General features: G+C 39.9%; 1 protein-coding gene across 2 annotated transcripts in view; it reads left to right on the forward strand.

The window, feature by feature from the left end:
- The first annotated feature begins 1819 nt into the window (after positions 1-1819).
- The window catches only part of UBR2 (ubiquitin protein ligase E3 component n-recognin 2), a 115357-nt gene continuing 100935 nt past the window's right edge, over positions 1820-16241 (forward strand). For both annotated transcript variants that reach the window (XM_065886419.1, XM_065886420.1), the window contains exons 1-2: positions 1820-1897; positions 11188-11447. In XM_065886419.1, the coding sequence (XP_065742491.1) occupies positions 1820-1897; positions 11188-11447 (338 nt within the window). The remainder of the gene's footprint in view (positions 1898-11187; positions 11448-16241) is intronic.

The raw sequence follows: 16241 nt of genomic DNA on the forward strand, positions 1-16241 counted from the left end.
GGAGTGCATCAGTGCAAGGAATTTGGGCAAAGAAGAAAGTAACATATAGTAGAACATTTCAAGATCTCTCATTCTAGATATCTATGCAGATAGATGCATACTTTTTTTTCTGGATAGAATCATAAGAAAGTATTAAAAAGGCTTTTCTTTGGGGAGAGGGACTTGGGGTAAGAGGCGTAGTTTTAATTTTTTTCCTTTAAAAATATCGAATATTTCCATTGAGCTTGAAGTTCTAATCTTACACATATATTAGGTTTTTTTTTTAAGTGATGACAAGGCTTATTTGGATTGTGGGATGATGGGTAATTTTTATTTCCTTAAAAAAAAAAAAGGGCTTCCCTGGTGGCACAGTGGTTGAGAGCCCGCCTGCCGATGCAGGGGACACGGGTTCGTGCCCCGGTCTGGGAGGATCCCACATGCCGCGGGGCGGCTGGGCCCGTGAGCCATGGCCGCTGAGCCTGCGCGTCCGGAGCCTGCGCGTCCGGAGCCTGTGCTCCGCAACGGGAGAGGCCACAACAGTGAGAGGCCCGCGTACCGCAAAAAAAAAAAAAAAAAAAAAAAAGTGTTTAAAAAAAAAAAAAAAAACTTGGTTAATATTATACTTTTGTTAACAACAAGAAGAACAACAAAAACATGTCCCAAACCTGGATTGGTTCAGAATTTTTTTTGCCTAATGTAATTCACAGTTTCTTTGTGGGAATAAACCAGCATGCCTAATAAAATGTTAAGCAATTTTCTGATAACTCTAAAGGAATTGGAGACTTGTTCTAAGAAATCCACTCACCCAACTATCAGTCAAGAGCCTAATTACCTCTACCCAAACGTAATTTTCTTTTGTATCTAATCTAACAATGATTATTTCTATAAAATGTCCCTATCAAGAGTGAACCTTTGAATTGGCTTGGTAGACTCCTTCTCCTCTGCAGCAAGATTTGTTATAAATTTTAATAAACGGTCATATCTAAATTACTTGGAAACGTTTCCTTTAACACCATTTTAACATGTTTTAAAACCTTTAAAAACCTGAGAAATGTACACCTCGGTTACCAGTCTAAAGAATGAGGGGTTGATGGATGACAGGGCCTTAGAACAATAGGGATAGAACGTAATTCGTTCATTCGACAAGTATTTGAGTTCGTACATATGCCAGGCTTTGAAAAGTACTCGAGTTCTGCCACGTGCCAGGCACTGTTCTAAGCTCTGGGGATACAAAAATGAACAAAGGGTGTTAAGGGAATAAAACTCAGTACCACACATGATCTCGCGCTTCTTGCCTCTTCCCTGGTGGGCGCCTCTCGCCGCTTAGTCTATGATTCTTGCTGGGCACAAAAGCCCCGCCCGCCCGCTTATCTGCCGTTTGCCCAAGGCTCTTAGGAGGAGCTGGACTACAACTCCCACAATGCCATCCTGGGGCCTCCTTGTAAGGGCTCCACCTTTTCCCTGGCCGTGCGGAGGACGACTACAGTTCCCAGAGTGCTCTGCTTCGCCTTTTGGGTGTTGTTGCCCCTTTCCCGGAGCGGGACGCGGTAGAAGCGGGCAAGAGTGCCAGGTCTGGGTTCTCGGTGTCCTTCCCCGGGGCAGGGACGAGGCAGTGACTTGACTCTGGGCGCAGAGCCCGCGAGGGAGCGCAGGACGCACCGTCCCTTCTGCCCGGCTCACCTCACGCTACTCTCCGTCTTTTCCGCCCGCGGCCGCCTGGGCGGCTCGGGACCGACCGCCCGGGGCAGCGGTGGCGGTCTCGACCGCCGGGGCTGTGGCGAGGCCGCGGCCCTCGGGACGGCGGTAGCGGCGCCAGCGCTGGGGAGGCGAAGGAGGGAAGATGGCGTCGGAGCTGGAGCCCGAGGTGCAGGGCCTAGACCGGAGTTTGCTGGAATGTTCGGCTGAGGAGACCGCGGGGGTGAGTGCCGGGACCCAGGCGGGGACGTCCGGCCGTCGCAGGCCGCGCCCCGGGGGAGGAACAGATTACTGGAAATCCCGGAGCGGCCGGGCCCTGACTTGGGGTGACGACCGCGCTGGCCCCGCCGGCCTCGCCTTGTGGGTAACGGCCTGGGGAGGCCCCAGATCTTGCCCCCTCCTTCCTTCTTTATCCACGAGTAGCCCGCAGGGCTGCTGGGTGCACCAGCCACCCTCACGTACCCTTTCGCTCTTCCGTTATTTCTGCTTTCCCCCCCACTCCCAGTAACTCCCCAGCACAGGGCCTTTGCCCTTTATGTCAACTCTTAGAAGAGGGGAGGGAAAGACGCTTCCTGGTTTTTTGGGTACTTTGTCTTCCTGATTCATTTGCCGCCTCCTCTGAAACCTGCTACCTTATTTTGTTTCTGGGACCGCTCTAGGCACCAAAGGATGCCAGCGACACTGTTCACGCTCTTTACCTCTTCAGTGCGTTTTCGCACCGGTTTGGTCAGTCTACAACGTTGATGAATGTGCGGAAAGTAGTGTCTTGACACGTTAACTGAGTGTGAGAAGGTGGTAGTGGAGACTGGGAGATTAAAACAATAATTTGTCTAGGAGTTGGGGGAAGTTGGATGGAGAACAAACGTTATATAACTTTGAGAGAGCACCTCTCAGTAAATGGAAGCTAATAATGTGAGGTTTGGTCACAGCATAGTGGGAGCAGTTATGCCCCAAACTTAAAGCATTCAGACCTAGTCTTGTACTTAAACTGTAATACGAATATGCTGTATAAGTAGCAGAGTTGTAAAATAATTAATAAAACTCGATGGTATCTTTCCTCAAGGACAGGGAACACTCCCTAGAACAAATTGTCCATAATGATTCTGAATGGGCCAAAACAGCTGAGGCCCCACCTCTAGGGCCTCCAATTTAAAAAGCTGATAGGAAGGGAGTGACCTTTGAGCACAAGTCAACAATCTGAATGTTAGGAGCAAAATTGTAGTGGGGCGCTGTAGGGCTGTTGGTTAGTGAGGAGTTATTTTGGGTGAATTGATGAGGACACTAAAGTCATAGTGGAAATAAATGTCAGGAGTAGAGGTGAAAAGTTTAAAGAAATACATTGTTGAATGATGCATCTTTGTTTGTTTGTTTGTTTTTAAACCAACTTGTTTAGTCTAGTTCTGTTTTCATTTACTTTCCGCTTAGTATTGCAACAACCCAAGAATTTTCCCCATCTGCCTTTTCATTTATCAAGAGGTTTGAAAAAGAAAACGAAAGCAGTGTTCAAAGTAAACAGTAAAATGGTAATGACAGCTATTCCCTATCCATGTGATCTTATCAATATCTAGATTGATAGCTAATCTGTTATTTACCTCAAAAACTTTTTTTTTACTCCCACCAAATTCTGTCTGTTGACCCCAGTGATACAGGCTATGTACTGTTTTTCCAATTCTAAAAGTGCAAGCTGCCATACACCTGAAACTAACACAACATTGTTAATGGACTATACTCCAATATAGAATAAAAATTAAAATAAACAAATAAAAGTGCAAGCTATCAAGTGATTAGAGCTTCTCCAGTTTGTTGAGGTTCCTGGGGAAACTAGTTATAACACTGATGCTAGAGAGCAATGCTCCTAGTCCTTGTGTAGTGAAATTCTCAGATGTAGTGGGGGAGATTAAGGAAAATGCAGTCAAAACTTATAAATTTGGACTTAATTCGAGTTTGTGAAGTTCACAGTCTGAGCTACATTTTAGTTTTGCTCTGTTTACTCTTCTTTTAAAAATTATTTATTTATTTATTAGGCTGCGCCAGGTCTTTAGTTGCGGCATGCTTGATCTAGTTCTCTGACCAAGGATCGAACCCAGGCCCCCTGCATTGGGAGCACGGAGTCTTAAAGCGCTGGACCACCAGGGAAGTCCCTTTGCTCTGTTTACTTTTAAATGACTTTCTGAAAAATAAGATTAAAAAAAAAATTTAGTCTGAAGGCCGACAAAATTTCCTAAAGAAGAGTTCATCTAATATTAAAATACAAGATTCTTGCAGCAGTATAATTTGCCCTTACTTTGTGAGGAGTTTATTGTTTGTATTTGATTAAAACAGCATAACACTTTACTGTTCTTTCAGCTTAGGCCCCAGCCCAGCCATCTATCACAAATTAAAATTAATTGGGGGACTTCCCTGGTGGTCCAGTGATTAAGACTCAGCGCTCCCAATGCAGGTGGCCCAGTTTCAATCCCTAGTCAGGGAAGTAGATCCCACGTGCTGCAAACTAAGAGTTCTCATGCTGCAACTAAATATCCTGCATGCTGCAACAAAGATCCCATCTACCGCAACTAAGACCCAATACAGCCAGAAAAATAAATAAATATTTTTTTAAAACTTAAAATGAATTAATAAAGTTTTCTCCGGTAAAAATAAATTTTAGAGAGGGTAAACAAGCAAAGCAGTTATTAACAGCCTTTAGACCTCTGTTGCTGATAATTTGTTGGGATCACATCCATCTAAAGTTACTTAATAATGACTAGTGGCATTTTTCGCACAATTTATTTACACACTTGCTTTTCTTATTTGTATTATGAGGAGGAAGGACTTTTTGTGATCCCATCTATTCTTACTAGAATGCCTCACAAATAAAAGTATTTAAGTACTCACTTCAATAATTTTAAGTTTAGGATATTAAAGTGGCCCTCTGTTGTAGTTTTTTCTTTTCCTTGATAGAGTTGATTCTACAAGTATGACTTCCCCAACACTTCTTGACTCTATCTACATTTCATGCTCCACAGATTTGATTATATGTTCCAGTGGATGATTATGATTTAAGAGGTACATATATTGTTTTTCCCCAAATCTGAAAGAAATACATATTCATTATAGAAGTCTTATGTAGAGTATTATACCTATATTGGTTACTTTTTGCCTTAAAATTTTCAACAGTTTTATATAAAATTCACGTATCTTACAATTCAAGTCAGTGGTTTTTAGTATATGCAGAGTTGTGCAGCCCTCACCACAATCAATTTTAGTACATTTTCATCACTGCAAAAAAGAAATCCTATATCCATTAGCTGTACACTCCCCATTTTCTCCTAACCTCCCAAACTGTAGGCCCACTGCTGACCTATTTCTTTGTCTCCATAGATTTGTCTATTCTGGAAATTTCATGTAAACAGAATCATGTAATATGTTGTCTTTTGTGACTGGTTTCTTTCACTTAGCATAAGTTTTTAAGGTTCGTCCATGTTGCAGCATGTATCATCAATACTTCATTCCTTTTTACTACCAAATGATAGTCCATTACGTGGATATACCATATTTTATTTATCCATTCATCCGTTGATGGATGTTTGGATTATTTCTACTTTGTGGATATTATGAATTGTGCTATGGTGAACATTTCTGTACAATTTTTTTATGGGGACATATGTTTTCATTTCTCTTGGGCGTATACCCAGGAGTGGAATTGCTGGGTCAGGAATTGCTAGACTAAAATGACTGCATCATTTTACCTTCCCACTAGCAGATGTGAAGTTTTCAGTGGGTTTTTTCACATCCTTGCCAGCACTAGTTAATTGTCTGTCTTTTTGATTATAGCCATTCTGTTAGGTGTAAAGTGGCATCTCCTTGTAGTTTTGATTTGTATCAGTATTTCCCTCGTGACTCATGATGTTGAACATCTTTTCATAAGCTTATTGGCTATTTGTATATCTTCTTTGGAAGTGTCAATTCAGATCTTTTGCCTATTTTTTCATTTTGTCTTCTGTTTTTTGCCTATTTTTAAATTAGATTCTCTTGTTTTTTATTACTGAGTTTCTGTATTATTTTGATTTGTGAATGTTTTTACTTCATTTCTAGAACTCTTAATATGATTTGTTTTAAATTTTTCTTAGTTCTAATTTTTTCTTAGTATAGTCCCGAAAGCTCCATTTTGGCCCTAGCAATTGTTGTTTTAGATTGTTGTTTTGTAGTTAACTTACATGTTGGTTATCCTTGTTCGAAAGCAAAATCAAATGTGCTTAAATAGAGTACAATTTTAATTTGGCATAGAATAATTAGATACTGTGATAAAAGGCTAACCCCTAGGGATTCTTTGATTTTTGTGTTTATTGTACTTGCTCTCTATCCCAAGGCTGAAATTAGCTTTCAAAAAAAGGCGAGCTCCTGCAAACATTGTCATAACATGTTTACTTTAGTGGAATGAGTTGACAGTTTCTCTACTTCCGTTATTGAGGACTTCTAATAAGAAAGTGCTTATTGCTCTGGTGTGCATGTTAGTGTGACAGCCACAAGTGTCTGAAATAAGGACAGATTAACATGCAACCAAATTAGAAATATCAATAATTCTTCATGTTGAAGAAACAGTTACAGTTAGCTTATGTTACTGAGATCTGATATGAAAAGCTATAGGTTTTCTTTCTTTTGAGAAATATGTGAACCATTATTCTTAAAGGCAGCCAGAAATTTTCTCTTCACAACTTTTTTTTTAAATCTATAATGTCACTAACCACTAATTCTATATTTCTGGTATAGATTTTTTCATGTAAAGGTGTCTTGCTTTATATATTAAGTGTTTAAATTTAATGAAGTTAAAATCCCAAATCAGGTGTTTTTTTGTTTGATTTTGTTTGTTTTGTTTTGCAAGTGGGCTTTCTCTAGTTGGTGGTGAGCGGGGTCTACTCTTGGTTGTGGTGTGTGGGCTTCTCATTGCAGTGGCTTCTCTTGTTGCGGATCATGGGCTCTAGACGTGTGGGCTTCAGTAGTTGTGGCACACGGGCTCAGTAGTTGTGGTTCACGTGCTCTAGAGCGCAGGCTCATTAGCTGTGGTGCACTCTTATGTGCTCTGTGGCACGTGGGATCTTCCCAGACCAGGGCTTGAACCCGTGTCCCCTGCATTGGCAGGCGGATTCTTAACCACTGTGCCACCAGGGAAGTCCTGTTAGGTGGTTTTAACACCTAAGGCACGTATGCCTGCCTTTCTTGAAACAGCCTTTTGTGTCTTGTTAATAATTTATAATAATATATAATAAAAGATATTTAGAGTAAAATGCTTGTTTTACTAATGATATATTTTGTATAAGGCAGCTGATTTTTTTTTCTTAACCAGAAGCTGATGTTAGTTTCTGAATTTTTTGTTTAAGAAATCTATGAACAGATTTGACCCATCAGTGTTGTTAGAGCCACAAGACAACATAATTTCTTTTAGAAAGCATCACCCTTTATCCTCCCTGGATTAAAATTCTGCAAAAGTGAAATTTTAAGAGAAATGGGAACATAAAATATAAAACAAAAAATTGCTGTTAAAATAAAACCTTTAAATGTGTTGTAAATTAAAATTGAAGCATAGTTTTCTAGGATTGTGGAGGTGAATTCTTGAATCTGAATGCTTAATTTTTCATACATAAACAATAAATTGCTTAGGATAATTTGACTGCATTCATATTTTGAATTAGGGTTTGCTGACAATGGGTGAAAACCCCTTTGATGTGGCCAAAAACATGGTTTTTAGCTCAAAGAATTAGATTTTTGTTTGCTTTTTGGTTGACTCTGTCTTTTACTATTGACTATCTTTTTTTTTTCTCGTTTGTTTTATAATTACTGAGCTTTGTGTGTGTGTGTGTATAATTTTGATTTGGAGCCACTTCTCCACTTCTTCTTGTAAGACCTTATACTCTTGTCTTACAGTGTTAGACATTACTTGAACAATCTTTAAACCTATGGGATTGTCTCACCAGAAGTACTGTTTTAAGAGTAATTTAGTCTCTTTCCTACTTGCATAAAGCAAACACAGCAAAATTAGTAACATTTAGAAAGGATTGTTTCACTTTCGGGGTGAAAAGTTTTTCACTGTTATAAGTTTTCATCCAGCCCCTTAACTTATGAAGAGATTTTTACATTTTTAGGAAAAGTTCTCTAAAATGTGAAATTGACTAGAAAGGGAGTATATATCACCTCATGAATATGTAAAATCTCTCTATATGTTATTTTTTCAAAGGAAGGAAGTGAGCTGAAGATTGTGCAAGTAATAGTTAAAAAGAAGACCTTATACTCTTGTCTTAACAGTGTTAGACATCACATAAACGTAAACTTTTTTTTTTAATTAATTTTTTTTGGAATATAGCTGCTTTACAATGTTGTGTTAGTTTCTCCTGTACAGCAAAATGAATCAGCTATATATATACACATATATCCCCTCTTTTTTGGATTTCCTTCCCATTTAGGTCAACACAGTGCATTAAGTAGAGTTCCCTGTGCTATACAGTATGTTCTCATTAGTTGTCTGTTTTATACATACTATCAATAGTGTATATGTGTCAATCCCAATCTTCATAAACTCTTGTTTAACAAGGATGTAATTTGAAATTTAGATTGTAATCTATAGGTAAACATTGGACTTACGAGTTAACAGTTAACTGCATTTTTGTAGAAGTGAGTTGTTTCATATTTTCTGATTTCAAATTTTCACTTGGTTTAGAGCCAAAATGAGCAGGTCTTAATTACATAATTTGTAACTAAATAAATTATGTTTATTTGGAGGACAAATAAACACAGATGGAATTGGCATGGGAAGCAGGAATAAATAAACGACAGAATATAGGGGAAAGCCTTAGGACTTAAGGAAATAGAAAGGGAAAAGAAAGGAGGTGGTTTGAAGGATGCCTATATAGGGCTTATTTGGTTTGGTTTTTAAGAACCTGCAGGCCTGGATCTGCTTTATTTCTGTGTCCATTGAAGCCACGTTCCATTAAAGCCAAACATCTTTCTGTAATGTCAATGTTAAGTGACAGTCAGTAGTATATACATATTTATAGTCATTCAGTTAACGGATTTTACTAACTGCCCACTGGGGCTTGGTTCTGTTTTAGACATGGGGGGTAGGGGAACAGGAGATGGGGGTGAGGAAGAGGCTAAGAAGACATCTTAGAGAAAGTGAAACATAAACTGAGATCTGAAGAATGAGTAGATAACAGCCCTGTAAAGCAGAGAGAGAGGAGCAGTACTGATCAGGAGGAGGAAACTGGAAAGTATGATACAAGGCAAAGGACCTTGTAAACCAGGGGTCCTCAGCCCCCGGCCTGAGGACCGGTAGTGGTCCGCAGCTTGTCAGGAGCTGGGCTGCACAGCAGGAGGTGAGCAGCAGGTGAGCCAGCGAAGCTTCATCTGCCGCTCCCCATCGCTAGCATTACCGTTTGAACCACCCCCCCACCCGCCGTCTGTGGAAAAATTGTCTTCCATTAAACCAGTCCATGGTGCCAAAACGTTTGGGGACCGCTGTTGTAAACCATGTCAGTGGACTTGATTTGATCCTAAATAGAAGGGGAAGCTGAATGACATGATCAGACTGGCATTTTGCAAGAAACACTCTGGTAGTGAGGTTGGAAAAATGGACTGTAGAGGGACCAGACTAGTGGGGATTACTAGTTAGGACACAGTTGCGTTAATCCTTGCAAAAGACAGGAGTGGGGAGTTTGGACTAGGGTAGTGGAAGTAGTGCCACCGGAGATGGAGAGAAAGAAATGGATGGATTCAGCAGATACTTAGGAGGCCTAATAGACAAGACATGATGACTAATTGGATGTTGGGGTGAGGAAAAAAGATTTCTGAGTTTTTCTGGTTTGGATACCTGGGTAGGTGCTGGTGTCTGAAATAGAGAAATGGAGAAAATAGCAGGGTGTTTTTTGTGGTGTGGGAGATCATGAGTTCAATTTTGGACATATTGAGTTGGTGTCTGAAAGGAAAAACTGTTTCTTCCTTTTCTTTTTATTCTCACATCAATACTTCAGGCCTCCAAACGTGTGTGTGTGTGGGTGGGGGGGGTGGTTTCCTACACCAGGCAATTCTCTCGTTCTCAGCAGACACCAGTTGGGTGTCCTACAACTCAGTCAGTTCTGACACTGTACACCTGCAGTTAGCATCAGATCCCACAGATTAAGGGCTCAGTCCCACAAGGCTGCCCGCTTCACTACTGCAGATGCCAGCCACAAGCAGTGGGTCCTCAGGTTACCCACAACTTATGTTGCAAATTAGGGAGTTCCCATGACCCCCTCTTTGGGTTCGATAATTTTCTAGAATGGCTCACAAAACTCAGGGAAACAGTTTATTTACTAGATTACTTGTTTATTATAAAATGATACAACTCAGGAACAGCCAGATGGAATAGAGCAAGGTATGTGGGAAGGGGTGTGGAGCTTCCATGCCCTCCCTGGGCGTGCCAGCACCTCTGTTTGTTCATCAACCAAGGAGATCTCTGAACCCCGACATTTCTGGATTTTTATGGAGGCTTTGTGCCTCCATAGGCATGATGATCAAATGATTGGTCATTAGTGCTTAACTCCACCTCCAGCACCTCTCCCTTCCCTGAAGTTGGTTGGGGTGGAGACTGTAAGTTCCACCCTACTAATAATGTGGCTAGTTCCCCTGGCAACTAGCTTCCCATCTTTAGGGGCTTTCCAAAAGTCACCTTAGTAATATCAACTCAGGTCTGATTGAAGGGGGCTTGTTATGAATAACAAAAGACATTCCTTTCACTTTTATCTCACTTATCACTTAGGAAATTGGAAGATTTTTAAGAGCTCTGTGCTAGGAATGAGAAGACCAAATATGTTTTTCTTATCATAATATCACAGTATCTATTAGATATCTAAGTATAATTATCACAGGTAGTAGGACATGAAAGTTTGGGGACAGGGGAAAGTGACTTTTTAAAATGTTTTTAACAGGGAGAGCAAAGGAGAAAGGGCTTATAGAGAGGTTGATCAGGGCATAAAGATATAATCGATAGAACAAACTCTCTTATGGACTGACATTCATAAGAGACTGGCGTGTCCTTTATAATCATTGAGAAATAGAATTAGTGTATTGGCTGTTCATGTTCACTGTATGCTCTTTCTGTCAGCAAACTGACAGGAGAATCCAGATCACAATCAGAATATCATTTGAGCAAAGCATTAGAAATTAGAAAGTCAGATGGGCTCAACGGCTAGTGTCTTATAAGATGATATGTTGTGGTCATTTTCCTGTATTGCCTACAGAAGGTAGCTTCAAGAGTCATTTTGAGGAGATGGGCTCGTTCCACTTTACTTTCACTTTAAGTTGAATTTTAAAATACTGGGCATTTTAGTAAAATTCTAAATTGAGTTTTATCCTTTTTTGGAAAGAAGACATGCAGTGATGAATGTCAATAAAATAATTTATAAGACTCATTATTTTTGCACCTAAAAGAAAATAGTACGTTTATTCAAATTAGCAGTTTATTGACCTTGTTTAAAACTATTTTTTCTTTTTTCTTTTTTAAAGAAATGGCTGCAAGCAACTGACCTCACTAGAGAAGTGAACCAGCATTTGGCTCACTATGTACCCAAAATCTACTGCAGGGGTCCCAACCCTTTTCCACAGAAAGAAGACATGTTGGCACACCAAGTTTTGTTGGGACCAATGGAATGGTACCTTTGTGGTGAAGATCCTGAGTTGGGATTTTCAAAACTTGAACAAACAAACAAACCTTCTCATCTTTGTGGTCGTGTTTTTAAAGTGGGAGAACCTACATACTCTTGCAGGTAAGATATTGTCATTTTCTTTCTTTCCTTGTTTTTACTTGACTTTTTTATTCCTGAAACCTTACATTTTTGTTTTCAAATTATGAAATATCAGTATTATATATGTATATATGTGTGTTAGTTTCCACAACAAATATATGTGTCTTAATAAATTATTATAAACAAACATTATATAATTATTTTCCAGGTCAAGATATAGAACATCACCAGCATTCCAGAAACCCATTGTGTACTTTATTCCTCCCCCATAATTAGCTCCTACCTTGACTCTTGTAATAATCACTTCCTTGCTTTTTTTTTTTTTTTTTTTTTAACACGGGCCTCTCACTGTTGTCTCTCCCGTTGCGGAGCGCAGGCTCAGTGGCCATGGCTCACAGGCCCAGCCGCTCCGCGGCATGTGGGATCCTCCCAGATCGGGACACGATCCTGCGTCCCCTGCATCGACAGGTGGACTCTCAACCACTGCGCCACCAGGGAAGCCCACTTCCTTGCTTTTCTTGATGGTTACAGTGATTCTTTTTGATGTTCGAATTATCCTACATTTGACCTTTGAGAGCCCCGTTACACTAGCTTCTTTGCCCTTTTCACATGCCTTTATTAGTTTTTGAGTGCCTCTGCTTTCTGGCATAAGATGTCCACACCTCACTTTGTACTTACTCTGACCCATATGTAGAATCAGCCATTTATGCAGGGAATTTCCTTTTAGTTGGGAATGTTAGTTAGAAATCATGATGTGGGTGCTATATGTACTTACTGCTACTAGGTTGAGTTTTTTTTTTTTTTTTTTTTTTTTTTTGATTTCTTGTTGAGAATTAAGTATACAAGGGTAGAAGATGGAGAGGAAAGTGCTCTGTCTCCCTTTATGACTATCTACTCCTGTTTCTCAGAACTAATCATTGTTAACATACTTTTATATGTCCTTCCAGAAATTTTCTATGCATGTACATGCCCACATATGGGGGTATCTTAAACATACACATACGTAGACATACATAGAAAAGGGAATACGTTAGCTATACTGGGCTAAATTTTCCTTTCTCTATTTAACAAAATCTTGACATTGACATCTGTCCATATCAGCTGATATAGCTAGGTAATATTCCATTGTTTGGATATACTATTGATAGACTCATTTTTTTTCTTAAGACTTTTTCCCATACAACTTAAATTTAATAAGCTTAATTTTGGTTAAGACCTTCGGGTGTCTATGGTAATCTTTCTTTATCAGCATGGTTAGAATACTGATAGAGATCTTTTTATATATTGAAAGGCTGTTAGATCTAGTTTTTTGTCTATACAGAAACCTCTTTGAGTCCTTTATTGGTGTTTGGAGCAATAGATCTAGTTCAGCCTCATGATTTACAGATGAGAAAACTGAGATCCAATTGTTGTAGTACCATCCTTTGTAGCAAAAAGATCCAGTTCCAAAGAAGGCATTTGTATGTCATGTCTTTTAATCTTCAGTCTGGAATGTTGCCTCGGTTTTTCTTTTTTTTTTTTTTTTTTCGGTTTTTCTTTGACTTTCATGATCTTGACATTTTGAAGATTACAGGCCACTTATTTTGTAAATGTACATCAATTTGGGTTTGTCTGATACTCTTCATGATTAGAGTCAGGTTGCCTCTTTCACAGAAGTATTGCAGAAATCACGTGTTCTCATTGTATCCTGTCTAGTAGCATATGTTTTTTTTTTTTTTTTTCTTTTTTTGGCGGTACGCAGGCCTCTCACTGTTGTGGCCTCTCCCGCTGCGGAGCACAGGCTCCAGACGCACAGGCTCAGGGGCCATGGCTCAAGGGCCCAGCTGCTCCGCGGCATGTGGGATCTTCCCGGACCGGGGCACAAACCCGCGTCCCCTGCATTGGCAGGCGGATTCTCAACCACTGCACCACCAGGGAAGCCCAGCATATGATTTTGATTTGGTTCAATAACTCTTTAAATTTGATCACTTGATTAAGGGGATTTCTGCAAAGCTTCTCCACTGTAAAGTTACTCTTTTTCCCTCTTTAATCAGTAAGTATGTGGTGGGGAAATACTTTGAGACTATTAAATACCCTGTTTCTTATCAATGTTCAGTTTTTTAATTTATTTATATCAGTATATGTTCATGGAGCTCCATTATTATTGTGGTCAAAATTGTTCTAGATTTGACCAGTGGGAGACCCTTCAAGATGTCTTTGTTGTTTTTCATGTCCCCATCATTCTTTGAGCACTTCCTTTTTCTTTCTGACACAAGATATTTTAGACACATCTTGGGCTTTTCCCTACCCCAGCCCTGAAATGAACCATTTCTCTAAGGAGCCTAGTTCTTTTTTAGTAGAGGTTAATGTTCAGAAATAAGATATTAAGTGTGCCTGTTGCCATTGGTATGTCACTAATCCCAGGCCCTGTCAGTGGATCTATGTATCTGTAGGTCTGTCTAGTTCCAGTCCAACACCACAAGATTCTTTCTTGTTTTCTTCCTTTGCATATTTTAACTCCCTTCTCTGCTGATGTCATATGTGTCTATGTGTGGGGTCCATCCCAGGGGAGAACAGGTTGCGTGCAGGTTTGAATGCTTTGTAGGAAGGCCTTGATTAAATTGACAGAGTTCTGAGAGCTTCCATTACTAGAAGAAGTAGGAAGAATTGTGTTTTCAACAGTGTTCATGGAATAGGCTTTTGGGAGTTTGGAGGAGTGGAGGTGGGATGACGGGAGGAGGAGTATATCTGTTCCCTCAATGAAAGTGGTGCACTGAAAAGCTGTTTGCCTGTACTTGAAGATTAAGTGTGCCTAAAGGATTTGTGGATGAAACCAAGTCAGGGATGATCTCAGCAGAGTCTTCCTGTATGTGCATGATGGAGTTTGGACTTGGATGTGTCAGTCTGGAGTTTCTTTGAGATATAAAATCATTTCACTAGAGCATGGAGGTATAGGTTAATCCATTCATACCTGTCCTGGGACTCTAACTGTATATTTAGAGGATGTATAGAATTAATGAAAAGGAAGGCACCTTGGGTAAGGGGACTGCCTCATGGTTTGAGGAGAGAATTTTCATTTTCATGACATCATCTAAAGGGTCACAAGGATACATTTATTAAAGATAGACAACACCAAGAAGAATTGGCCACTGCTTTTTAAAAATTGACTTGAAAAACTAATATAATAGGCAAAACATGTATTTTGTTATGTCTCTCAAGAGGTACAAAAGTATATGCCATGAAAGGTACCTTCTCCCACTCATCCCTTAATTTCCCTGTTCCCTTATCCAGAGGTGACCATTGTTACTAGTTTCTTGGGTATTCATCTAGATATCATATGAATATCTAGATCCAAACATTTATACTTTTTTCGGTAAATGCTAGCATACCACATAAACTGTTTTCATCTTGCTTATTTCATTTAAAATTTGTCCATCAGATTGTTAAATAACACATATAGAGAGAGCTGACTTTGTCTTATCTTTTTAATGGCTGGTTATTATTCTCTTGTATGGATGTTCTGTTCTTTACCTACTTGTCTTCTATTAGTAGACATTTAGGTTGTTTCTGGGACTATAAATAATACTGCATTATTATACTTTGTATCTTTGTGCACGTGTAGAAGTATATACACAGGATACATTCCTAGAAGTAGAATTTCGGGGTGGAAGGATGCATGCATTTATTTCCTTTTAACAGCCAGTAGCAAAAACTTACAAATGAAAAGGAGATATAATACGCTAGTTGGAGGAGGAAAGGCAGAGTGGAAAACAAACAACAGAAACTGCTATAGTTATGATGGAAGAGATTGGAAAATGTCTTTCAGCCAGCCTTATGAGGGGAAGAAACCAGGGAGCAGAGGATAGGCTGTGGCAGCCAGAAAGAAGAGGCAGATTGGCCAATTCCCTGAACTACTGAAGAAAGAAAGCAGTATCTGGGGACCTGCACTTGGACAGTCAAGTAGCCTGGAATGGGGGAGAGGGATATAATATATGATGGCCCCACTAGGACTCAAGTTTGAACCAGACTCTTAGAGGATATTTCTAAACTTTGTTGTGGCTTGAAGTTGGCCGACTCCAGGTTAAGGGACCAGACTTCCACAAGACTGTCTAAAATACAGCTGCAAGTTTGGGGAACTCCAGAGCCATCCTCAGTTCTCATCAGCTGGCTACAAATTTCAGGCATCTCCATGGACTACTTGAGGTTGCATAATTCACTAGAACAACTCACAACTCAGGAAAATGCTGCACTTATGATTAAAATTTTATCATAGCAAAAAGACACAAATCAGAACCAGCCAAAGGGCAAGATTTCCAAGTGCTAAGTTTTTGTTGTTCTCAGTGACATGTTATTATCCTCCTGGCACATGAATGCTTGACAACACACAGAGTATTGCCAACCAGGGAAGCTCACCCAAGCTTAGGTGTCCAGAGTTTTTATTGGGTTTCATTATATAGGCATGATTAATTGAATCATTGCCCACATGACTCAATATCCAGCTCCACTTCCCTTCCCAGAGGTGGGACTAATATGTGCCTGAAAACCCCAGCCCTTTAATTACGTGGTTGATTTTTCTGATATGGCCAACCTTCACTCTATCTCATTAGTATAAACTTTCAGATATGTGGGGGACAGGTGGGAGCATGACTAGCAAAGACACTGCTATCACATGGGAAAGTTCGATGATTTACAGGTTACCTCCTAGGATCCCTAGACAAAGGTCAGCCAAATTCTTTATCACACAGTTGTTGAGAAGGTAAATGAGGTCCTTTGTGTAGTGCTTTCCACAGTACTTGGTACATAGTAAACTCTTAGTAAATGGCCATGCTGGGGTCC

The sequence above is a fragment of the Phocoena phocoena genome, chromosome 10 (genome assembly GCF_963924675.1).
Source record: "Phocoena phocoena chromosome 10, mPhoPho1.1, whole genome shotgun sequence".
Taxonomy (NCBI): Eukaryota; Metazoa; Chordata; class Mammalia; order Artiodactyla; family Phocoenidae; genus Phocoena; species Phocoena phocoena.